Below are 24,513 nucleotides of genomic sequence, written 5' to 3'. Positions count from 1 at the left end.
GCTACAAGCGTGTGTGTGGATGTTAAGTTTGTAATCGCCAATGTCTGTAATGAAGGTATTATTGTATATAATGTTCTTTTAATAATAAATGGCAACACAGCTGGTGATTTTCCTCCTGCTGCTTTAAAACACTCCATCAGAGAATGATGCTCAGGAAAAAAAAGAGTAACTATGTTTAAGCCATACTGAGCAACTGACCACCTTCGCTAGCAGCGTAAAGCATTTCTCTTGTGTGTTACTTGACTGAATATTGAGTTCTAGGCTTTTGCTCTCATCCCTCGATGTCTTATCCAGATTCCTGGATACAGTCCAGTTCTTTCTCTTAAAATACTGCAGTTGCTATTGTGCTGCAGCATATGTATTGACGGGTGGATGCTGAAGTGCCAGGCTGTGCTTCTGCTTGACATTTGTTGACTGACTCAAAGATTCACCACTTTGATGCGTTACATATTAGTACTTCTCTTTATCTAGTGTTTTTCATAGAATGCTTCTGTGTTACATTTGAGGTTTGGATTTAAAAGAGAAAAAGCAATTTAAAGTTTCCTTTACATTAGAAAGACTAGAAAATGTTCACTGCATATCAAAACTGCTAAAAAAAAACTCCTGGAAAAAACCTACAGAAAGTAAGCAAAATATTGTGTAAAACTTTAATGAACAATGGTAATTATTTCAAATAAAAGGAACTCTAGGCCAAGCCTAAATAATCGACTCTGTTACAAATGTCTGCTTAATTACTGGTTTATCCTTGAGGTAAAATCCTTTTAACTGGCTTTTGGAAAGTCTGAATGGAAAACCCCAAGGACTTGACATGTTTCTGTCACAATTACCCAGGAAGGAATACTCATACCTTTTTATTTTGTTGGTTGGGGTTTGTTTGTTTGTTTGTTTTTTAAGCTTAAAATCTGTTTTACCCCACTTGCTTCCCAGCTTTGGGCTGGGTCTGTTGAGGGCTATTTTAATTTTAAAGACCCCTCCCCCCCACCACATCGGCAGAACAGACAGAAATCTGAGGGAAAAAAAATCCTTTTACACATGAGGATGGTATCAGCACCAGCAAAACGATTTTCACTTTAGCAAAAAGAAAAGCAATAGCAAACCAGTATTTGGGTGCATCAGAGGAACAAACGGAACAGTTAACGCAGTGCAAGGATAAATGGTATACGGCTAAGAAGCCGATTTCATCCAGCAATGTGCTTTTTCAACACCCACCTAGTTCTGAGCAAGTGGATAGTCCCAGTTCGGGAGCTCTGCTGTGTGGTTCGTGTTGGAAACCTAGTTCAGGACTTGGCTGACCTGCAGTTGCTGGGGCAGCCCCGGCTCACCAGAAGCCCCGGGGGTCCCAGGCCCCGATGCACGCGTGGACAAGGCAGATGCCTTTTGTTCTGTTGCGCGAAGCTCTTCTGCATTCCTCCCACGTACGGTCTCGTATCTCATTGCCTGTTGTTGCTCTCCGGCTACCGAGAGGTAGACTTCGGTGGAGGAACCGTGGGGGAAGAACCTTTTGTTTTCCACAGACAAACGAGCGATCGGTTAATTCAGAAAACTTGAAAGTCTGGCGGTTAGGAACAAAAGCCCCTTTCATTTCTGGCGGGCCAGGTGGCACTGTTTTCGCGAGGGATGATTCAGTGCTACTGGAAGTCAGTGTTTACACCGATTATAAATATTAACAGCTGCCGGTCGGGACAGCGCAACGCCGAAGGAGAAGCGACAAGGACTGGCTGCAAAATCGCGCCTCGCGTAGTACTGAAGCCAGCGAAGACCTGGAGGAAGGCGTTTAGGATTGACAGCGTGACAGGCACAAAAAAAAAAGGGACAGAAGAGAATTTCTCTCCACACGCGGGGCGCGGGGGGAAACACTCCTTCACGCTGGGCGACGGCGGGGGGGGGGGGGGCGGCCTCCTCGCCGACTCGCCCGGCCAGGTGAGGCGGGCGGACCCAAAGCCCCCGAGGAGGGCGCGAGTGACCGGCAGGCGGTCACGTTCACAGCCAGAGCGGCCGCGACCCTCGCCGGTCTCCGCCGCCAACCGCCCTCCAGGACGGGAGGGTCCCGCGGGCGTCCCCGCTCCCGCCGCCTCCCCTCAGCGCCGGCGACGCCCGTCGGCCCTTGGCGCCGCCCGCGCGCGCCCGGCACGCCCCGCCCCGCCCCGCCCCCCCCCCACCGAGCGCGCCCCGCGGCGGCGGCGGCGGCCCCTTCGAGGCAGCCCGGCGCGTCCCCGCCCGCTACCGCCGCCGCCGGGCGGGACCATCTCTCCCTTTAGCGAAGGGGGGGGGGAGAGGGGGAAGCGCTCCGCCCCGGCTCCCCGCCTGGCCCGCCTCCCCCCCCGCGCCGCGCAGAGCGCCCCTCCGCCTGGCGCGCGGCGTGGTCACGCCCAGCGCAGGCATTAGCGCCCCCCGGTGCGGGGCGCGGGCGCCCGGGCATCCTCCGGCGCGGCGGCGGCTCCGGCTCCTCCGGCTCCGGCTCGTCCTTCCCCGGCACCTCGGAGCGCCGCGGGCGGTCGCAGAGCGGCTCTCCTCAGCGCCAAGTCCTTGCGCTCTGTCCGCCACCCGGACAACGCCATGAAGCCGGCGGTGCTGGAAGTAATGAGGATGAACCGGGTGTGCAGGATGGTCCTGGTCACTTCCGTGGGCTCCTTCATCCTCGTCATCTTCTATTTCCAAAGTATGTTACACCCAGGTAGGGCACCGCTGCGCACCGGCAAACCGTACCGGCAACCGCGACCGTACCGGCAGCGCTCCCGGTCCCGCGGAGGGCAGCGCAGCGCTCCCCGCCGGCCCCGCTCCCCGCCGGCGCAGGTGCCGGGCGCCCCGGGGAACCCTCGGCGGTTCTCGCCGGTCCCGGCTCTCCCTTCCCGGCGCCGCTGCGGCAGGCGCGGGGGTTCGGCGGCGGGCGCGGCGTCCTGCAGCCCCGGGAAGGTCGCCTCTCGCCCCTCCCGCAGGAAACTTCCCGCGGGAGGCTGGAAAGTTGTTTGATTTTTTCCAGTTTTATTCTTTTCTGCCTTACAGCGTGTGTTTGGCGGGGGTGGGGGTGGGGGAACCGGGGACGGCACCAGAGAGCGGCGCCGGGAGCTGCCCCGCAGAGATGGGGGAACCCCCCCCCCAAACCCTATCCCCTCGGCTTTGCTGCTTTTCGGGGTTTGGGGGTCGGCCGGCCGGGACACCCACCCACCCACCCACCGCCACCAGCGGGGAACTTCACGCCGGCTCCCCCGAGTTGGCGTAGAGGGGAGGAATCGCCTCTGATCCAAACTCCTGCGAGTTCCAGTTTTCCAGTTGACAGGCACGGTGGATGCTAGGGATAGAGCGGCGCTGGGGGCAGCGGTTACTGGGTGCGGTGGAAGTCACTGGTGGGTCGGCCGCTGGTTCACGCGAAAGTGGGCTTGGGCCGCGGAAACTTCACGCGGTGCCCGCTGCGCACGCCGATCCATCGTGGCGCGCGGCGAGACCGCTTTGTGCGGCTTCGCTGCGAAATTTAGGAATTAATTTTGATCCGTCCGTCTGTCTCTCTTTTTTTCCCCCTTCCTGCCTGAGAAATGAGGTGGAAATTGCGCTTGCCATGTCTTTTTGGAGGGATCTGACAGCTGAGCGGAGGAGCGAGGCTTGTAAGAGGGAGCGATACCTCTCAGCAGACCAACCGCTGTAGCTGGCAGAGCGGCCGCACTTCTCGGCCGGCGAGTCTCTTCTCAGCCGTACCTGTAAATCTCTCCTGCCGGCTCTCGAGTGTCGTGGCTACAGGCATAGCTGTAGCAAATAAGGGAATTGCAGCTTGGTGAAAAGAAAAAGGACGTATTCAATTTGGCTCTTTCCTTCCCTGTTTGTGGCCACCAAGCCGTAGTTGATTAAAAATGATTTTTCCTTGAAGTTTCTAGAGTCAGAAGGTAGAGGCTTAGTGCGCTGTTAGGATTAGGAATCAGTAGATCTGCTGTTCTGTGGTGAAGCCAAGTCCCGTTTGGCGTTTTTCTATCAGCTGTCTGCTCCTCCAAAGTTGGTATCATTTGCTTGATGAATGTGTTCTTGTATGGTGCCCATCTGTGTTAATACCTGCCAACTCCTCAGAAAAATTAGCATATTTTTTCTTTCCTGCTATGTCTGCTCCGTGCTTACTGGTTTCACAAGGAGTGCTCAGCCCTTAGCAGACCTGGGGACGGCTTTATTTCAGGGCTTCGAGGCGCCGTGCGGAGTTCTTGGTTGTAACACAGCTTCACCAATTTAATAAAAGTATGACATTTTCGTTGGTTGCATTCCACAGGTAATATAGTTTGCACACATATTCAGAAAATTTGGCCAAGGGTTATTATTTCTCCTTGTTTCAGATGAATTATCCTGCTGGAACACAAACTCAGTGTGCAGTAGGTGAGAGATTAAATTAAATATTCTTCTGTGAATTTTTTGAATGTAGAAAAATTGCCTTTCAAGAATTCTCAATATGCTGTATAGCTAACTGCTGGAGATTATGGCTTTATATTCATGCTATTGTGAAACTATAAATAGGTTGAGATTTTAGTACAATTCAAAGGATTTACCATAAACTCTGAGGAGAGAATGCAATGCTGTGAAATCGCTGGGAGGATAATCTGCACCCATTTTCCGTTCGACACGTACTTAGGTTGTTAGCGTGAGTGGAGTAGATCTGGAAATGAATGCGGTCCCAACCTGTCCATCTTATTGTACCTTTTTGATCGTAACTGATTCTGCTTTTTTTGTGGGCTGTTGCTGTAGTGGAAACTGCTAGAAACCTATCGAACTCTATTCTAGACCCATCTAGAGTGGGTGGTCATTTGGTTTATGTACAGCTACTTTCACCAGGTATCTATTATGTGATTTTATGTGTTACCACCTTGGTGGTGCAAGGGATAGATTAACGTAGAGTTCTTGAAGGCTTGGGGAGAGGGAGGTGGTAGAGCTGCCAATGTGATACACATCAGGTAGCAGATCATTTTGAGGCATTATGTCCTGATTTCAAGATACGTCAGTAACCCTTCTTGATGTACGCCTGAATTCACTTGAGCCAGACCTTGGCCAGAGTGCACGTCGGGTGGGATGAGGCTGGAGGTATTAAGAGCTTTCAAAATCTTGGTGAATTTTAGGATGCTTGGTTTCTGCCTACAGAGCTTTCCAAACAATTTTAGGTGTGACACAGAAGGGGAAAGATGCTAGAAGGCCAACTGATGAGTCCAACCCGCCTTGGGGCCAAGACAACTCTTCATCTGTTAGATGGGCATTTTCTGTTTTAGGAGGTCTGAATGTGGATCTCTTGCTAGAAACATTACAAAAACAAATTTCTGCTGGCAGGTTTCTTTCTTTGGGATAAATAAATAGGAAAATGACTTAGTTAACAGAAACCTTTCTTAAAAACAAACAAACAAAAAACCCTAACAACAAAAACACACCCGAAGCCTGAAGCGGGGGAGGTGAGCTTAGCCTTATCTTTGCAAAAGTGTGTGATGTTGTGCCTCTTGCGCTGTATCTCAAGTACCAGCGTATTGGAAGGAGATCAGGTGGTTTTTACTCCTTGTTCTTTTTGGCTCCTTCTTTGTTGGGAAGCCGGTGATAAACGTGCTGTCCGGTTAATGCACCTTTGCATTGTCTGAATTTTGGCAGAGATTGCCTTTGTGTTGGGGAACCCCCCCTCCCCAATTAGGTTCCCCGACCGGTTGTTGGTGGGGAAAGGTGAATGGTGCTGCGCTCCGGTGCTCAGGAGCACTGTAAAGAAAACTTTGGAGATGATCCTGGCTTTTGTGGCTTATCTGTGGATTCAGGGGACTGTTTGTTCCTGAGGGAGGAAATGGCAGCGGGGACTTTGGTGCGTTTTCCTGTTGCCTGTCTAGACTTTTCTGAAAAGAAAAAAAACATTCTGCAGCGTTTGCTATAGCTGGATATATAGCAACATATAGCTGATTTTCCCTGGCTCTTTGCTCAGAGTATTTTCCCCCTTCACTCTCCTGCCTCGTGCTATCTGGGTAACCGAGTGCAACCTGATTATTGCTCCGTGCTCCTGGATCTTCTGTCTGTGTACGGTGGATCAGTCTTAGGGTTTTATATGACAGCCCATCGTAGTTTTATTTGCTGCCTTTCCTGTGAAATCAATCCACTTGCTAGTCCTTTGCCTACGCTTTCACGGATGTGTTCGCTTCTTTGTAGGCACCCCAGCTGCAGGGAGTGGGGACTGTGTCTCAGTCAGTGCAGGCAGGAGCTGCTCTGCTAGGCTGGGGTCAGACTGGCGATGTGCTGGGATCCTTCAGGATGAAAAATTCCACGTGAAGGTAGAATAATTAATACTATCTTTATCTTACCTGAGACAGGTTTATGAAACTAACTTATTCTCAACCTGGTTTCTGTCCCCAACCCCACCCCGCTGCAGACCAGAATGTTTTTGTTCCATTTTTCATCTCCTGTTTTAGACTTCGACTGTCCTCCTGTGGATGCTAACAAAGGTTAGATCCTCAGACTTGCCTACTGCCCATGATCATCGCAGTGACACGTGCAGCACTGTATGGCTGGTAGCTGCTTGCTCCTTACAGAAGGCTGATGTCTACCTTTGCTCAATTGTCAAAACAATCCAGATCACGTGAGAATTTTTTCCTTGTATCTGAAGACAAGCTCACCATTGGTTTTGATGGAGGATTCCATTTGAAAATCAATGCAGCAGTCTCCTATCTTGCAATTGATCCTTGCTTTCTCCCCTGCTTATAAAGGGGAATGAGATCTGCAAAGCAGTGGGAGTGTGGCATTCCTTTGATGGACCTCGTATACTGGTTTTAAATTATTCTGTTTGGGATACAGAGAAATGGAGTTCATTTGACAGCCACAAGAATTTGGCCCTCATTTAATTGCACACAATGGAATCCATCCCTCAGTCGCAGGCAGAAACCCTGCTGTGTGCCTGCGAGGGGGCCGCGCTGTATTTTTTTGTCGGTGTCCCTATAAGTTTTTCATTGATTACCATGGGACTGTGTCGTCAGTGTGAGCAAGTTTACTCTGGTCCCTCTTCTCAAAGGTACTGATAGTCTGCAGCTGCTTTAAGTTGAGAGTTAAACTGCTCTTTTGTATCTTCTGAACATCTTCCTGGTTAGTGAATATTAAGCTTATTAGAAGAGCAGCTTTTTCTATTGCAGTATGTACCAGTGTAGCTTTTTGCAACAACTGCTCGCTGACCTTAAGAAATAAAAATGATGTTTCTGAATGTGTTCAAGCAAAAATTACCCGGCACTGTCAACAGTAATGTCTTATTAAATTTTAATTTATCAGAATATTTATTACTCCACAGTTACTATTTCTACAACGTAGGTTTTTGTAAGCTTTTAATTTTTTTTGGTTACTGTGAATCAATACTGGGAAACTGTGTGCTGACTTTCATAGCACTGACGCTCTGTATTCATAGATGTAAAAGTGTCATGACTTGGTTAAAGTCTAACTTCTTGAGAGATAAAGTCAATGTGAATGGAAACTTTATTTTTCCTTTAGAAAAAAGCACATAGAGCAGAAATGCCCAGTGCTTTTTATGAAAAAATTCATACAGTTGATTAGGTGCAACTAGTATGTCAATTTTATCTCTGTATAGGGTGAGCATATTTCTGAATTCTTAAATTGTTTCCATGGCTTTTCAGAAGTGACAGGTAGTTTATCTTGTACTGCACCATGTAACTGACTCTAAAAGTGGTTCAGAAAATTGGAAGAAATTAGATCCATGTTACTTTTCCCAAAGCCAGCACTACTGTGTTTTGTTTGACTCTGTTGCCAGACGTACTGTATCAAATCCTGCCTGACAAAGCTGCTGCAGTTGTCCTTGTGTGAATGTCATTCCAGCACAGTTTTTTTCCTCTCCAGCCTTTTGGGCTGATGCATATGTATTGTGTATCAACTCTAAGGTGATCCTGAGGGAGTTAAGGACAGGGCTGGGGGACACAAGGGTTTGCATTTGTTGGTTTTTCTTGCAGATTGTTCATGTTGTTCGAGGCAAACGTTTGAGTTCTGCGTGTGACTTGTCTAAGTGTCAACATATATAAAATCAAGTGTGGATGTGCAGGTGAAGGGCCCAGTTCAAATCAATGAAAGAGCAGGAGTTTTCCCCTTCACGTTAAGGAAAAAAATTAAGTTCGGGAGTTTTGTACTTGTGTAGAGCTGGAGTGTCCGGGATAAAGACAAAGAGATGTCTGTGGAGTCATTTAGATTCAGCAGCCACCTACTCTACTACAAGGATAACGTTTCAAAGCATATTCGTGTTTTGTTGGGTGTTCCTGTTCCCTGTGGAGCCCACTCATGTAAGGTCTTTGTGGATGAGGTAGGTATTTGTGCTTACAGTCGCAATTCAAACTGTAGAGTTTGGTTAATTCCTCCTTATTTGTGTTTCAGTATCCAGGTTATAGATAGCGTCCTTTTGTTGCAGGCAGAATGCCTGCGTGTGACAAAGTGGTGTTTCTGGCACAAGCCTCACGCTCCAACTAGAAGATGAGACCACCAGAGACTACAGCGAACCAATGAGAGAATTCAGTTCCTAATTATCTCTGGCTCATGCCTCCAGACAGAGGGATTTTCTTGGATTCCAATTTTGTGAATGTAATCAGTGGAGGATGCAACGTGTTCCCCTTTCATATAATTGTTTGGCACCTGAAACTAAGGTTTCATGAATAAATCAAAATTCTGCCGCATACACACCTGGACTCTGCGTCGCTTCTCCTGCATAATGTTGTTATCCCCCATTTTTCATTTTATGCCGGATCGATGAATGTGGTTTGTTGGCTTGCCCTCCCATCAAACTGAAGTCGTAGGTTTTCATACGAACGACCTGTGTTAGATTCCAGCTCCCTCCTCGCTGTCCTCTTGGGTTGTCTGTCACACCAGCTGTAGCATCACTAGGAATTACCTAACGAAAGGTAACCAGCTCACGAATAACGTGCCCTTACGCGTGAGGGTGGTGACCGTCTCGTGGCAGCGTACGTCCTCTGCGATGCCCTTTCTGCGATGCTCTCGTCGGTCCCTGGGGGCCGGTGGGGAGCCCCTCGCACGGGACGTGGGAATTGCGGCTGTGTCTGTGGGAGCTGGCTTGTTTTACCTGTTCCGCTCTACGAACTTCAGGAGGGTTGGAAACCTCTGTGCTGGCCAGCCTGGGAGAGGCAGAGCGGATGACGGGACGGTCAGTCCTGTGACATGCTTTTGCAGGACTTTGACTAAACAGTGTGGTATAAATAGGTGCAGCACGAGCATTTGTTAATTTGCAGCAGCCGAACTTTGTGTCCGTGCGAGTCAGGGAGGCTTCCTTGTTTTAAAGAAATTTCCCTGCCTTGTGCATTTCACACTTAAATATCCAGTTTGTTTTTATTTTAAACTGATACGCTCTTTTTGGTTGCTTCTTACACCTTGCCCAATGTTGGCAATGAAAGTAAATGACAGCTTTGCTTTTGCTGTTATTAATTTTACGCATTAGAAATTAGATCCTAAATGAGGCATTAACATTTAGCTTGTAAGCATCAGACAGGGATGTTATTTAAAAGAAATAAAATTAGATGGCTGCCACTGGAAACTTTGGAGTAAAATGTCATTAGAGAGTACTGACTGACAGTAAGGCTAGATTTGGAAATTTAATATTTCAATTTTTTTTCCTCCTGACAAATTTGAATCTCTGGATTAAAAAAGCTGAGTATGAGCACTTATAAAACGCTGACTTAAAAAAAAAAAAGAGGGCTGCACGCACAAATGTGTGTGGATGCACACATGCACCCACCGATCTTTGCACCCCTTATAAAATCTGTAGTTGGTGGCCCGTGTAATCCAAATGCATTGATTTCTGAAGCGCAAACCCTGTTCTCCTAGAAAGGCTGCTGTAAGGAAGTTCTTTGTTATTAAAAGAAATCCCAGAAGTGCCAAGGGCTCCGTGTAGGTGCCTTTGTTATTTTACTAATTGAAACATACAGCCAGTGTGGTTTCTCATTTCTGTTATTTCTTCTCAACTTATACATGTTTGGAAACATCCAGCTTGAGAGAAGTAATGATTTTATGAATTCTTTCCAGGCTGCGGAAGAGCAGGAATTTTTATGGGCGTATATCAGCTTAAACAGTAAGAGTGCTTCTTCAAGGTAGCCTTCATCTTGTTTGTGCCAGGCTGTAGACACTGAAGGATGACTTTGCATCCGTTACTATCAATCACTGCTGCAATGGCTTCACACTCCTATGAAAAAACTTAAAAGAAGGTGCTGGGGGAAATGGAAAATACAAACAATGCAATCGAGCAGAATTTCTCACGGCACTGTGATTCCAGGGCTTTGGGAGATGGTAACTCTCTCCAGCGAACGGCACGAAGGTAGGTGGACCACACCATGGGAAAACAGGTGTGAAGTGCTCACATCCTGTAAAGGTTGTCTGCTTTTCGTTTTGCAATGAGGAGCAGCCTTGATTTCAAGGATCTGTGTGTGGTTTTGCAGGATCCGGCCCCCCTTCTCTCCCTTCTCTGGTAGGTGAAAGAGGAGGTTATGGTCCTTCTCAGCTGTGCTTGGTCTGCGAAGGAGCTGCTGCTGCTCCTCTGAACGTTGTCTCAGGCTAAAAGACACCATCCTTAGTAAGCTTAGTCTCAAAAGATTGCATCTTTTTATGTCACTTCACTGAGTGGAGGGAGATGGTGGTTTTTAATTGCAGAGTCCACATAATAATCCACGAGGAATAAAAGGCTTTGTTGGGTTTCAATTTCCTTCTCAAACACATTATACTCAGTAAAAAGCAGAGAACTGTGAGGTTTTTTTCCTAGTATGTTTTATCTTGAAAGCTAACACTTTCTATTCATTTTTAAGACATTCTGACAATTCAAGATATGTTTTGTAAACGGTAAAAAAGTGGGTTTCAGGACCCTCAGAGAGTAATGTCTTCTGAATTCATGTAACAAATGACATTGTAGCTAGTAATTTTCATGCTCTTTTGGCTGATAAATGATTATATAAGGAGATCAAAAAGTTTAAACTGGATAACTTGTAGGGATTTTGGATTAGGGAAGGTAGACGTATAATTAATAAGGTGGCTATAATTGGATCCCATGGATGATCTTTGCTGTAATACCTTGTCTTAAAACAAAGAGCTTTAGGTAGTTAAAATCCTTTTAAAGACTATTTGCGTTATTGTGCTTTAAAGTTGATTGGTATGCAGGCAGAACAAAAACGTCTGTATTATCTGAAGTGACCTGACACGGAATAGCGCATTCTGCACCCACACTGATGGGTACCAGGAGCTGAATATGTCCTTCTAGTAATCTGTATTTTTACAGCCTGTGTTGGAAGTGAGAGTGGAGAATTTATAGTAACTGAGGGGGAGGGAATTAACACTTTTTAAACACTTGGTGATTAATAAAATGTGTCAGTTGGGGTCATAAATATAAAACTGATAAAGCCTGTCTTGATTTTAACTTCTGAAATATATTTGAGTTTCCAGATGGGGATAAGTGCTTTATCTTTGGAGTTAAGTGTGTGTGCACATAATTACGAAGTTGATGTAACTGCTAATCAAGTGGGACAAACACACTGGAGAATCAGGGTGGCTATTGACACACATACTCTGCCTCCCAGGCATTGCTGTGTCCTCTTCTCTTCTTTAGTAATTGTTGCGGGATTAGTCAGCTGGACGTTGTACAAAGTTCTTGCCACTGCTGCCCTGGGAATCCTGTGGACCGTGCCGGCTGATCTCTGCCTCTCTACCTTCCTTTGCTTCCCAAACCAGGCTTGGTGGCCCTTTGGCAAGCTTGGGGAAGCTGAGATGGGATGAACACAGCTGCCTGCTAGGCTGTTGGGTTTGGGGTTTTGTTTTGGGCGAGCTGTGAGATTTTATGACTTTTCCTGAAAGGAGTACATTGATGAATGGTTTGAATTTGCTGGTGGATTGATCGCATGAGGTCTGTGTGATTGACTGGCGGAATCTATGGTTGCTTTTCAGTTGATCTTAGTGAGCACCGGGTCAGGTCTACTCTGCTGGAGCAGAGGCTTTTTGAATTGCATAAAGGGCACACATCCCCCGTGGTGGTAGAAATATAGGATTGCAGGCTTGAGTGGAGCTCTGAACCGCTTCTCCCCTGTAAATCTGGGTCAGCTCCATTGACTTGGTTATATCAGTTCTGGATCAGAGCTATTGTAAGGAAAAGCAGAATTTGTCCCTCTGTGTCTTGCTACAGAGCAATATACAATAGAATAACGGCTTTGCTTTTCTGCTTTCTTACTTACTTGTCCTTCACAGAGTACTTCTGCATCCAAGTGAATGGTAGCTTTTTCTCTATAGAGATACAGGCTTGAAGTATTGAAGGGGGTGCTGTCTATTTTCATTAGTTTCAGTGGAAATGACATTGACAGATAAGCTATATGTAACCGTTAGCATACGGGCCATCAATATGATCAAAGTCTTCTGGTCCTGCTGTAGAGCTTCTCTATCCCACGCAGAAAAGGCTATTAATATTTCTGGTGCGACAGCAAAAGTGTAATTGCATTAAAGAAAAAACTGGAAAGAAGTTGGGGCTTCTGGAGCTGTTAACTGTTTTGAGATAAAACTCTTTTGAGATACTAAATGAGCTGAAATGGCTAATATAAGACAGACATGATTTAATTAAAATCATCTTCATTTTGACTGTCTTGATCCAGCTTGTTTTCTTTTTTCCCCAGAACACATCAGTGTTTCTGGTGAGTCTTTCCTCATTCTGTTGCCTGTTTTCCAAACACGTTTCTTAAAATCTTCCAGAGTAGAGAAAGGAGAATTTTTGCAGAGGATGCCAGGACAGTTTGCAAAACAAAAAATATACAGGGGGGCTATTGTGTCCGAATGATTAGTAATGCACAAAGCCTATACATCAGTATAATGTCAGTGACTTACAGCCTCATCTATCTCAAGAATGCTGTAACCAGCGTGGTAACACGTTACTGTGAGAACTCTTTGCGCAACTAGAAATGCATCTCATTCCCTCCAGTGTGGTTGGGCACTGAGGGAAACAGGCCATAATTCTTGCATGTCCAAACTAGCTTGGGTTGTTTCCCATTGCCGATCTTTACATAGAGTTTTTCCCCCTTTGTTTTAGTTTTCTTTGTACTCTTTAGACCTTTTGCTTGTTTCTCCATTGATTGGGATGGGAAGTGACCAAGAGAGATTTATTTCAAGCTCCCTTTCTAGCTGTGAGGGGATCTCTTGTCATCAGATTGTACCTCAACTACTCTTACCTTGCCAGAATGGGGTATACCCAGTGTATTTCTCCAGCATTGTGGGAGCCTGGAAACACTGCTGGATGTCAAGCCATGTGTGTTGTATATTGGTTAATGGCAAGTCTGTGCTTTCCTGCTACCTGCTGCAGTTGAAAGCTTTCTTTAGCAGCGAGTTAGGAGCAGTATTTCTGGAAATCTTTGAGAGTTTGGGCCAAAGTCTACTTCTGTAGTAGTAATACTTTGCCTTAATCAGAAGGCTTAAAAATGTTCCACGAAGTAGGTCCATGTTTTCTTTTTCAATCTACAGCTAGGGAAACTGAGGCATGGACAGGAAGGGTATGTGTGCAGAGATTTGGTTAATGGTTTCCCACTAGGTTAGTGCCCACATTCAGGAATAAAACTTCAGGGTAGGATGGTTTTTTGGAGCCTGAAGCTTGCATGATCTAAGGGCTGCAATCCCCTATAGGGTTGGAATAGACCAAAGTGCAAACTAGATGTCAGGCACAACCAGAGTCGCAGCATTCAGCCCAAGGGACACCACTGCAGTCCCATCCAGGTGTGCTCTAGGCTTGTGAGGATGACTCTTGTGGGCAGTCTTGTGTGTCCTTCGTGGTGCTCTTGCCAGGAAAATCCTCCTGTTGCAGATACATGGGGCTTTGAGAGCTCCTTTGGAGCTCTGCTGTACAAGGTGTTGCCTCCATGGGACCATGAGTTGTGCCCCAGGGCATCTGAGTCCTGATGCGAAGCTATAGACCTGCTCTGCTTGGTTCTACTACAGAGCAGAAACATAAACAGTTCCTGCTTCTAATTTTTCGCTGTGTTTTGCCTTTATGTTTAGGTTCCTAAAGTATAAATCTTCTGTGTGCATGCCCTGACAAACACTGAATGGCTTTTCTTTTCTGGATCAGAAGTTGAAGGCATACTTGAAAAAACATCAAAGGTCCTTACTAGCTCTTGGGAAGTAATTCTAGTTAGTGGCTTTTAATACTTCAGCATTGTGTGCCCAGCTTGAAGTCAGGTTGCATAAATAGAGCTTGGAAGCCAGCAGCAAAATACCCACCTTTTCAAGTTGAGTACAGCGAAGTTTGCTGCGTAGGAAACACCTGACATTTTTGGTGCTTCCATCGCTGGAGAGATGCAGTCGTTGACTGGGAGCATGGTGTTGCCCATTGGAAGAGGGACACTGCAGCTCAGGAAACTGGGTTTCTCCCACCAGTTCTTTCCTGCCCCATGCAGACAGCATTTCAGCTCAATTATTCTTCAGGTACCTTGTCCCTTGCACTATCTAAGCAACATGCGGCCTTTTCTTTATCTGGAAAGGTTATCTTCTACGTAGTGTTCGACACAGAAACGTGGTTGTCTAGGTGAAATGCAATTATTAATGGTGAAATTGCTATTATTGTTGATGGAGATGTTGCATTACAATTTGGACATAGTCAAACAGAGATGGAGGCCCTGCTTGTACTTAGAAATCTCTTTTCTGGAATGACAAGCCTGTCTTCCTCTAGATAGTATTGTGCTTGGACAGCTTTTGCCAGTGAAAGTTTTGTTGGAGTGATGATCAATATAGGTGACAAAAAGGCCTGCCTCTTCCCTTTTTGTTTTCTTTTGCCTTTGTGTCCATGTCTGCTAGAGGTTTTGCTGGCAAATCTGAGTTTATTTAAAAAAAGAAAAAAAAAAAGAGAAGAGCACATACAATAAAACCGTACCCTTTCTATGGTCTTCCTATGTCAGCAAAGCTCTTAAGTGTTGATCAAGGCTGATGTGCGTGATCCATTCTGGGTTTTTACTCACACAACCATGATTAACATATCTGTAAATTAAAATATTGCCTCTCTGTAAAATATATTGTCCCTGCACTTTGCTCATTCTTACTTTATTGCAGTTTTAAGGTCAAACTTCCTATCACTTATCAAAAAGGTAACATCAGTGATCTGTGAGGGGCTGCAGCTGCTGGCTGCTGCTCTCCTAGATCCTTCCCTTTTAGACCTCCATGTTCTCTGTGTGGCTGTGGGACATTGCTGGTGTTTGTTCCTTGAAACAGAAATCTCTGGTATAGCATTTGATGAATGTGTTTGCTACTGCTCAGAACAGCCTCAGATTTAAATCTAATATCTTTTTCAGTTCCTGTGGGGGTCTGGGGCATCAGAAGTAATGCTTCATGCAGTGCTGCTCAAGGTGGGGAAACTGATGCTACTTAACATGTTTGAAAGGGTATTTTCTACCTCAGTCTTCGACATGTAAACAAAAACTTCCCATCTATCTTGCTGAACGCGTGTGACTGTTTCCCACAAGCGCACAGGACTAACAGCTGTAGTCTGTGAGCGGCGACGAGACATTTTGAAGAGACAGACCTTTTGTCAGCGCTGCAAGGCATCTGGGAATTCTTCTCTTCCTGCCTTTCCCTCCCCTGCTGGTCTGTAAGTCTCTGTCCCCCCTCATAGTCAAACAAGTGTAGCAAAAACCATACCTGCGTCTGTGAAATTCTGGGGCTCATTTGCTTCTTGCTCATCTGTCAGAGATTAATTTTTCATTGAATTATGAAAAATGTTGCTCTGTCACAAGTTGTGACTGGTGCTAGATTGCCAGCACGCTACATCTGCATTCAAATGTTGAGGAGAGGGGCTACTTTAAAATTCCCATTATAGCCTAAAAATACATGTGGAGCCTTTTTTTCATGTCTAACTTCATTGCTGGAAATAGCAGGGTTGTGTCACGTTTGTCATCTTTTCTAGCTGTAGGCAGTTTTGAGCACGACATAGTCACGGAGCAAACTGGGAAAACGTACGCCCATCGGCCTCCAGTGAAGGCGCGTGGGAACGGCTCTATGGCCGCATCAGTTACCACGCATGTGGAAATTAAAGGAGATGATTTTTGAGTGGACAGCCAGCTTTTACATGTTTAATTTATGTAGTAGCCCTTTCAGTTCCTGTCTGTTCCTGTGCCCTTTGGCAAGTAGGTTTGCCATTTTTTAACAAGCGAAGACGTCAAGTTCAGGGAATAAGACTCGGGTTTTATTTTACTTGCTGCTTTCTTTGTCTCTGTTATAAGATGATCCTTAGGGAGAAGAGGTTGACCCCAGGAAGGAGGGAAGCTTTATCTTCCTGGGCTGCCAATAATCTGTCGCTACAATACAAGGTTGAGAGGTCAAAATTGCGAGTTAAGCACTTATGACCCGAATGTACTTTCTCATCTGCAGGCGAGGCAGTTGCAACCGGTCATGCTGCAAATGAGCATGACCTGAGAACCCCGTGTTTGTATTTCTGTGTCCATGGCTAAAGTATGGCTGGGACTTCTTGTTAAGGACTTTGATCCAGAACAGAGGGTGCAAAGATTGGAGTTCATGTTCAAGTGGACCATAGCAATTAGCTGGCAGGGAGGAGGGGTCCGTTGGTTCCTGCTTTGCTTTAATCTCTATCCTTGTTCTGCAGCGCCGGGACACTCTCTACCTTTGTGGCTGTGCTGAAGCAGAGTCCTGTGGCGGGCGCACCACAGACCAGACCTTGAGGGCAGAAGTCTGTTGTGCCTGACATGCAGTGACAACACCGACACGTAGTAGAGCTGCTCTGAATCTGTCCAGTTCAACACAGGTAGGGGGTAGCCCCAGCAGAACAGAATAGCAAGTTATTGCTGAAAACAGTTACTGGCTACCAAAGCTGGTAATTCTGGCAGTTTTATTCAAACTCAAGTGTGAGCCTGTGCTTGACCCCAATTACCACTTCAGTTCTGCATTGCTTTGAACTGGCCTTGTGTGCACATATAGGGTTCGTGGGAGGTCCAAGGTGTGGATGGAGAGAACACTCACACTTCCATTACTACTGAAGTAAGGATACGTACGTCCCCATCTGCAGCACAGTGAGCCAAGCATAGATTGTCCGTAGCTTCCCACTTGTGATCTTCGCTGCCTATCTCTTATTGCCTTATACGAACACCGTGAGCTTGTGCTAGGTAAGTTGGTCGGCTGGCCTCCTTCCTAGGATAGGCAGATGTCCCGCTTTGGAGGGTGTTAGGCTGAGCTGCCACTAAGAAGTGTGGGCTCACGGCATCTGCGTCAGGATGAGCTGTGCCCCAGCACTGTTCGTGGACTGTGCTGCTAACAGTGGCTCCAGGTGGGTAATCTGCTTTTTTGGGAGACTAGGTTGCAGTAAAATGGCCAAATCTGTAAAATTAACCTCCTTCCTAGCATGTGCCCATAACCATTCAGGAAGCGGTTAAAGGAACTGGGAGTTGCACCTCTGTCATCAGGACCATCTCTTCCTTCCCAACTTGCATGTCCCTGTTCTCCTGATATTGCTCAAAGACATTGTCATTCAGTAGTAAGCCTGGAGCTTCATAGTAGAACAGACTGCAGGTGAATTGCCTTGTACTGTGGTGTGTGATTAAACTGGAGGCATAAATCATTAATAAAGTGTTATTGTTTGGGTCCAGAAGATTTTTACTTCCTGGGCAGAAAGTCAATGTGTTCCTTGCAAACTTTGAATGAGTTTTTTACTGCATCTTTGCTTCTGTTTACCCCTTTTTTTCTTTTAATGTGGGGGAATATAGGTGTCGGGGAGCAGCAGGAGTGGGGCTCCCCACGAGGGGGGAGGAGGTGGGAGTCGAGGGTAACCCCAGGGTGGGCAGCACCCTCAGTGATGGGGTGCAGCCCCACATCACCCAAGCAGGGTGGTGACAGGCTCTCACCGAGGTCCCAAGTAGGGTGAGGTAGCAAGTTGAGAATATATCCAGCCAAAAAACAGGGCCTGACTATAGAGGAGGTATGATGTCCATCCAAGAAGACCAGCCAGTAAGTTTGGGCATCAGGAGAAAAGGCTGGATGTGGGGCCACGTATGACATAGCTTAGGTTAGGACTGGGTGCCCAGGCCTGAGTTTAAATAGACACAGGGGGTGTGGATGGGGGTTCCTCGGGAGCTTGGTCCGGGCAACTAAGGTCCGTTGGTGCCTGCAGGGCCCTGGCAGTAGGGTTGCTAGCTCATTTTTGTGATCAACTAATTTGCCGACTTCTGAAAGAAGCTCTTGTGACAGTCATCACAGATGGCCTGGCGCTGCAGAGGAGCCCAGAGACAAGTGGTAGGCAGTGAGAAGAATTTGCTGTGCCAGTTGTTCCACCACCGTGATCGTAAGGGTTTTATGTTTTGTGTAATGGGTTACAGTTAATCTTGGCTTTTAGGCTTTCCCAGTTTTGGATGCTAAATGCGAAGATGGTTTTGGGGCAGGGGAGGAAAGGCATCTCCAACCACAATGTGGAAACACGTAGCAGTTATAGCCAGGAACACCCTGTGCCTGCTGAGTAGCTACTCCTTCAGACCTGGTGAAGTTAGTTATCCTTCTGATGACCAGAACAACATCTGGTGTAATCCTGGGATTTGCAGCATTGTTACAATATTTAAGCCCACAGTTTGGGAAGAGGTGGGTATAAGAGGATAAAAGGTTGGCGGGATATCTGTATAGGTTATCTGATCTTGTTCTGTTGAGGGGGAAGAGTCCCTGCTAGGGGAATCTATTTCATCATGAATATTTATTCAAAGAAAAACTAGCTACTTTCTGCTAAATGGATACAGATAGCCTGGCACATGTTGGTAGAGGGGCAGGACTAACTTCCCAAGCACGCGGTCCCCGGCAGTGTTAGCTGGTGACGTGCGAGTAGTTGGAGGTCATGGCTTTTGTTGCTTCCTCCTCTTCTGCCACCAACCTGCTGCCCTCTCTGGTTTGCTGGCTGTGATGGTGCTGGCATGCAGGCTACGCCAGCATGCTACGCCATGCTGGGCCACTCTTTACAGTTATTGTTGGTATGCATCTCGAGCTGGAACTGGTGGTGAAGCCGGCAAAACCTGATCAAAGCGCATGCCTAATTGGATTTTCAGATCATGCTTCAAAAATGTTGGATTTTCAAAGGCTCCCATTAGTGGGCATTAGTACTGAGAAGAAATGTCACCAGGTAGTTTTTGGAGTCAGAATTTAAGTATAATTAAAAAGAGATTACTGAATTTAATATTAATTAAAAGAAATGCTGTCATTAAATAAAGAACACTACTGGAACCTGTGGACGCACGTAGGAAGTGTGCTGACCCATCGCCTGCAGCTTGACGTTAAGGCAAGAGAAGCCTTTTTGCAAGTATGGAAAAAGGGAGCTGGTGCTTACTGGGACTTCCTTACTCTTGGCTGTGCAAAAGGTTCATTTGGAGCGAGGGGATTGGAATTCCAAGGCAGTGAGCAGAAGAAACATACGTGGGTTCAGCCAAGAAGTGTCACCCCAACTAGCAACAGATTCCATGGTGCGCATTGGAATAAGAAATGGAGAAGTAAAATTGTAATTATTGATTTACATTTTTATCCTTTTGCCGTGTACGCTAGTTAATTTGCAAATGAATATTCTTTGGCAGTGTTGCCTGTCAATCAGGTGCTTTTCATGCAGCCAGTCACCACCTCAGGGTTGGGTTATCAGTGCTAACACATACTTCACATTAAATTGGGAAGTACCAGGTACAAGTGAGAGCAGTTTACCTCCAGTAGTAAGGACAAGTTCCCCTAATTCTCAATTATGTGTCACTCAATTCCATAATGATAGGAATTTATTAGCCTTGTCTTATGAGCAATTTAGTATGCCACTTTCTACTGCTAAAGATTGCATTTTTATGATGCATTATTGATTAATATTGTTAGTGTTTATGTTTTACCACCTGTTATTCTTGGCTGTAATTTCTGTCTTGTGCTTGACTGCTTTTCCCTTTTTCTTTTCCTGAAATAGGTTATTCAGGGGCAATATCGTAAGAAGGGCATTCCACCTGTGCACAGGACTGGGAAGCATAAGTCCTTCTGGCCATCCTGTCAAGTAATTACTGAAAAGCCACAGGAGAGTTTCTTAGGACTTTTCTAGCAAGACTGAGTGACAAGTGAGGTTTGTTTAATATTTTTAATTTGGTCTTTAGTGCATTGCTGTAGAACAGCAATAGCATAGGCAGTCATGCTGCTTGGCTTTGCCAGTGACTATTAATGCTAGAAGTAAGCTGCAGGCTCCTGGGGTTCCCAGTTCTTTTGTCTTGAAGGGAGGCAAGAAGAGAAAACAGATACATCACTGATGTGAAAAACAAATGCTTCTTGTTTTATATTCATATAGTACCAAAACAATTCTCCTGATTTATGTTAGTCTGAAAGACACAGATTTTATGGTGTCAAAGAGCTTAGTCTTGACCTTGGAGTCCTAGGGAAGCCAAACCTTAACTGGAGTTTAAGTGGAAAGTTTGTCAAGTGATCTGGCCGTAATAAGTTAGATCTTGGGAAAGAGAATTTAAATTTATGTCGATTAATACCGTATTAATTTCTGCAGAGCAGATCTTAATGCAAGACTGACAATTTGGGTCATGTTTGAAATTGATTCAGAGATTGGTCCTTGATCATCTTAGATCCAGTTCCAAAGCTGACTTGTGAGTTGGGATTGAGGATCAAAGCCTAAATGTCACTTTGTTTCAAGCCTGAGGGTCAGACTGAAGGGTCTTGTTTTAAAGTGGGTTTTTGTTGCGTACTGTAACTTCAAGTGCAAAATACACCATTGTACTGAAAATCTCCAGTCTTTGAGGCTTAAAAGACTCATTGAAGATGAAGGTGAAGCTGTTTGTGTACTTGTGAGCATTATAAGAAGAGACCTCAGTAAGACTAAAAAAGTGCAGGTGGCATGGAGAACTCTGGCAAAAGAGAAACATTGCTATGGAGTTAAAAGATGAATGTTTGAAGGCGACGGCTTTGCCTGCGTTTGAAGTTGTAGCATTTGTGAGTAAGGACGTGCTGCCCTCTCTCAGGGACGGAGGCTGGGCAGGATTTGTCAGCCTCGAGAGGACGGCAGCTTTGGTAGGATATAGTCGCTTTTAGCTGCCGCTGCATCAATGCATAGAGCTAACGTGCTTATGGCTAATACAGTGAGGAAAAGCCAGTGCAGAGAATGTTTTTAGAAACATGCTGACAGACACGGCTGTAACTCTGAAGTTACACCTTTAAATCACCCTTACAGACGCAGCTTTCAAAACCAAGTCACTGGCAGAGCTGAAGGGGCAGATGGGAGTTTTCTGTCCTTCTTGGACATGGGGAAAACCACTCATCACATATAATCATCTCCTGACTTTCCTCACCTGTGTGACGCACTACAGGTACTGCAGCGCGGGTGTACGGTATGGCAGCCGGGAGGTGAGGACCGACAGAATGGGACCATCAGGAGGTCATAAGTGGAGGGCGTAGGGAAATGCTGTGGAAAGAATTGAGAGTAAAACAGTTAAATGTGCGTGCAAAGAGGGAATCTGTTCATTTGCTTGAATTCTTTGTTTCTTACATTATTTATTTGTATTATCATCTATCTCCTGCTTGCCACCTGCATACAGTTGGCTTTGCCCTGGTCCTCTCTGCTCCTGCTCCACTGCTCTGCTAGCTCTAGCACTTGTCTGTTCGATGAGGCAGTTCATCAGAAAACTTTTTTTTTTTTGGGGGGGGGAGGCTGTTTGTGTGCATGTGTGTGTCCCAGGTAGTTGTCAGTGAGTTTAATGCCTTGAGCCAGTAGGTCAGCGTGGTGTGGTGAGCTGCTGGGGAGGTCTGGGCGCGAGCGGGCGGTTAGGTCGGAGCTGCTGATGCTGTGCGCAGTCGCAGCCAGATGTAGCTCTCGGTGAGCTGTCAGTGTGGCCCTACCCTGACTCCATCAGAGCTGAGGAGTTCCAGCAAGAAGCTGATTTACTGTCTGCTTTTAATAAGCTGCTGCTTTGTATTTTCCCTTTCCAGTATGTCAGTCTGGAGTGGACTGTGACAGAGCTAGTTAGAGATCGGTACAGTGAAGAGGCATGTCTGTTTAGAAATTGCAAAGAATGAAACATTTGGCAATAACGGATGTGTCTTTTTTGGCAGGATCCAAAGAGCTTGGAAAGCGTTTTTTCTTCATTAGCGATCCAAATTTTATCACTGCTCCTGTGTTTTGGAAGTGCTCTCAGTGAGGATGAGATGATGTAATTGCGTAAATTCAAGATTTCCTATTTTTTTATGAAGGACAGAAGCTTTGGATGTGGACTTGGTGCTGAAACTGTGCTGGTTCTAGGTCACCTTTACATCTCCCTTGGGCACAGAGAGCGCTGAAAGCCAAGAGGATCTGTGTTGGTGTGAGCTGCTTTGGGTTCTGCTGTCAAGCAGAGGCTTCCAGGGAATACTTTATTATGTGGACACAGATGAAGTGAAAAGGGTTTTCTTTTTATTTAATTTTTTTATTCCAAGCTCAGTGTAAGCTCTCTGCACCTCCAATATGCCCCTAACAACATATCATTTTTGGTGGTTCTAGGAAAATGTAAAGGGTTTTGTTTAAAACTGTCTCTGGTGGCTTTGAACTAGCCCCAGAGTCTTAATTAAACATTTTTGGTCAGGCATGACTCCACAGTGAGTCAAATCCTTTGCCTTTTGGTATTTTGTTTTATTTAATCACTAGACTATTTCTCTAAATAAAACACTGCAGCATTCCCATTCAACTTCCTTTGTTAGTGTTAGGAGAGCATCAATTAAAAGTTATTTTAACCGACCTTTTTCTGTCTTCATTCAACTTTTCATTCTTAGTGACCTATTCCTTCCTGAATATTTCCTTTTTCCTATCTCCTGCTGCAAACTAGATTGTTTTCAAAGCATATGTTGCTTTTCTGTTCTTTGTCCTTTTCCCTGAACCCTTATTTGTATTCCCTTCACTCTCTCTGGCCTTGCTTTACAGAGAAGTCAGCTATTGCTCAGCCACCCGGCAGTGGTTTTATCACAGGAGTAGGTGTGGGTAAAACTTTTTTGAAGAGCGAAAAGTTGCACTTTCAAAAGCAGCTTTGGGGGTCTCTGTAAAATATTTCCAAATTCAGTTAGTAGTTTTATCTGCATACATAAAAATAGCTGAGCAACATACACAGAGCATGGAACCATCTTTCTCCCTTCTCACCAGGTTAGATTTGCAAGCTCTGTGCTTTTTGACAACACACACACTAGTTCGCTTGCTTAAGGAAATTGAAACTGAGAGTCCTGTCTGGTTTTACCCAGTTGAGATGAGGAATTAAGTATTCCTCAGGTGGCTTTCAGTGATGCAGAGGAATTAAGCTTGTGACTCCTCATTTTTTCGGAAGGGAGCCCATGGCACTGAGCTGTGGTGTTGCTCAGGATTGGCATCCTCTCTGTCTTGCAGAGCTGTCCTACTTGGCCAAGAAGGTCAGCCAAAGTGGCTTTTTATCCTGGTGGTTATGCCACTTCCCTCCAGCACCTTTAATCACTGTCTTCAATGAACAGTTTAACAACTTCTTGCTTTCATATCTATGTTGTTAGAAAAAGTCAGCAAAATGAGAGAGGATAAACCTTAAAAGCTTTTTTTTTTTTGGGAAATCCTGATAAACTCTTCCTTTAAGAACAAATCAAAAGAAAATTTCTCATGGTTTTGCCACTGAACTACAACAGTCTTTTTTTATAGCATGGCTTTATAGGGTCACTATCAGCTGGCTGACCTACAGCATCTGAAATTGCCAGTTCTCCATGGGAAAGTTCAAAGTGCTTGGCAGCTCAGTTCTGGGCTCTGCCTTTCACTTCCCTGTTTACTGTCATTAGCCTGGCTTGATTATACTTTTTGGACTCCACAGTTGAGATAGTGAAATTGGAATGTGGTCCATTATCTGAGAAATCAGAGAATTTCATACGTAAAATATTTACAAAATGCTAATGAGTTCTTAGACCTCTAACTGAAAGGTAGTCAGATATATTATTTACTTAATACAAAATCTGCCCTTTTGGGGTGACAACCAGTCTTCCTCCCCAGGCACCCCTGTTTACTCATGTAGCTACATGAATCTTAAGGATCACCCACTGAGTCCGTGCTGAGTGCTTCTCGACCCACCACTTACCTGCATCCTTTGCTGCTTAAATGTTGTGCTGCTGGGTATAGCTGGGGTTATATTAGGATCTCTATGCAGCGGGAAACCTGCCAGCAAAGTGGCATCTAATTTGAGTCCAGTCTCTGAAGAAAGCGTGCAAACTTGAATTCAGGACTCCTCGGTAAGTCAACCAGTTAAGTGCGAGATGCCTCCTTGCATGTTTTGTTGCGGACAGGAAAGAGGTTTGGGTTTGAATCATTAGAGTAGCATTTGTTTTGGTGTCTGGACCTCATCAGCACTGTCTGATGGTAGGCCCAGCAGGCTGTAAAAATAGTAGTTTAAACTGCTGAATACTCCCAGGATTACCGGGTGAGGGACTCATACTGGAAACATTTGCCTGTATTGGTACATTTTGCACTGATGTGCAGTGCCATGATGTATTTTTGGTTTATTTTGCTAGTAGGCAACCTGAAACCTCTTTTAAGTTGATGTAAAATACATGACA

General features: G+C 45.6%; 1 protein-coding gene across 2 annotated transcripts in view; it reads left to right on the top strand.

Annotated features, from left to right (window-relative positions):
• The first annotated feature begins 2,406 nt into the window (after nucleotides 1-2,406).
• Nucleotides 2,407-24,513, top strand: part of CHST11 (carbohydrate sulfotransferase 11) — a 174,376-nt gene continuing 152,269 nt past the window's right edge. The window contains exon 1 of one of the 2 annotated variants that reach the window (XM_075050953.1): nucleotides 2,407-2,659. In XM_075050953.1, the coding sequence (XP_074907054.1) occupies nucleotides 2,557-2,659 (103 nt within the window). In that variant the 5' untranslated portion in view covers nucleotides 2,407-2,556. Of the gene's footprint in view, nucleotides 2,675-24,513 lie in introns of both variants that reach the window. The other variant, XM_075050952.1, reaches the window with a different exon arrangement.

The sequence above is a fragment of the Buteo buteo genome, chromosome 19 (assembly GCF_964188355.1).
Source record: "Buteo buteo chromosome 19, bButBut1.hap1.1, whole genome shotgun sequence".
Classification (NCBI taxonomy): domain Eukaryota; kingdom Metazoa; phylum Chordata; class Aves; order Accipitriformes; family Accipitridae; genus Buteo; species Buteo buteo.
Note: the sequence above shows the minus strand (reverse complement) of the source record. Positions and strands in the feature narration are given on the sequence as shown.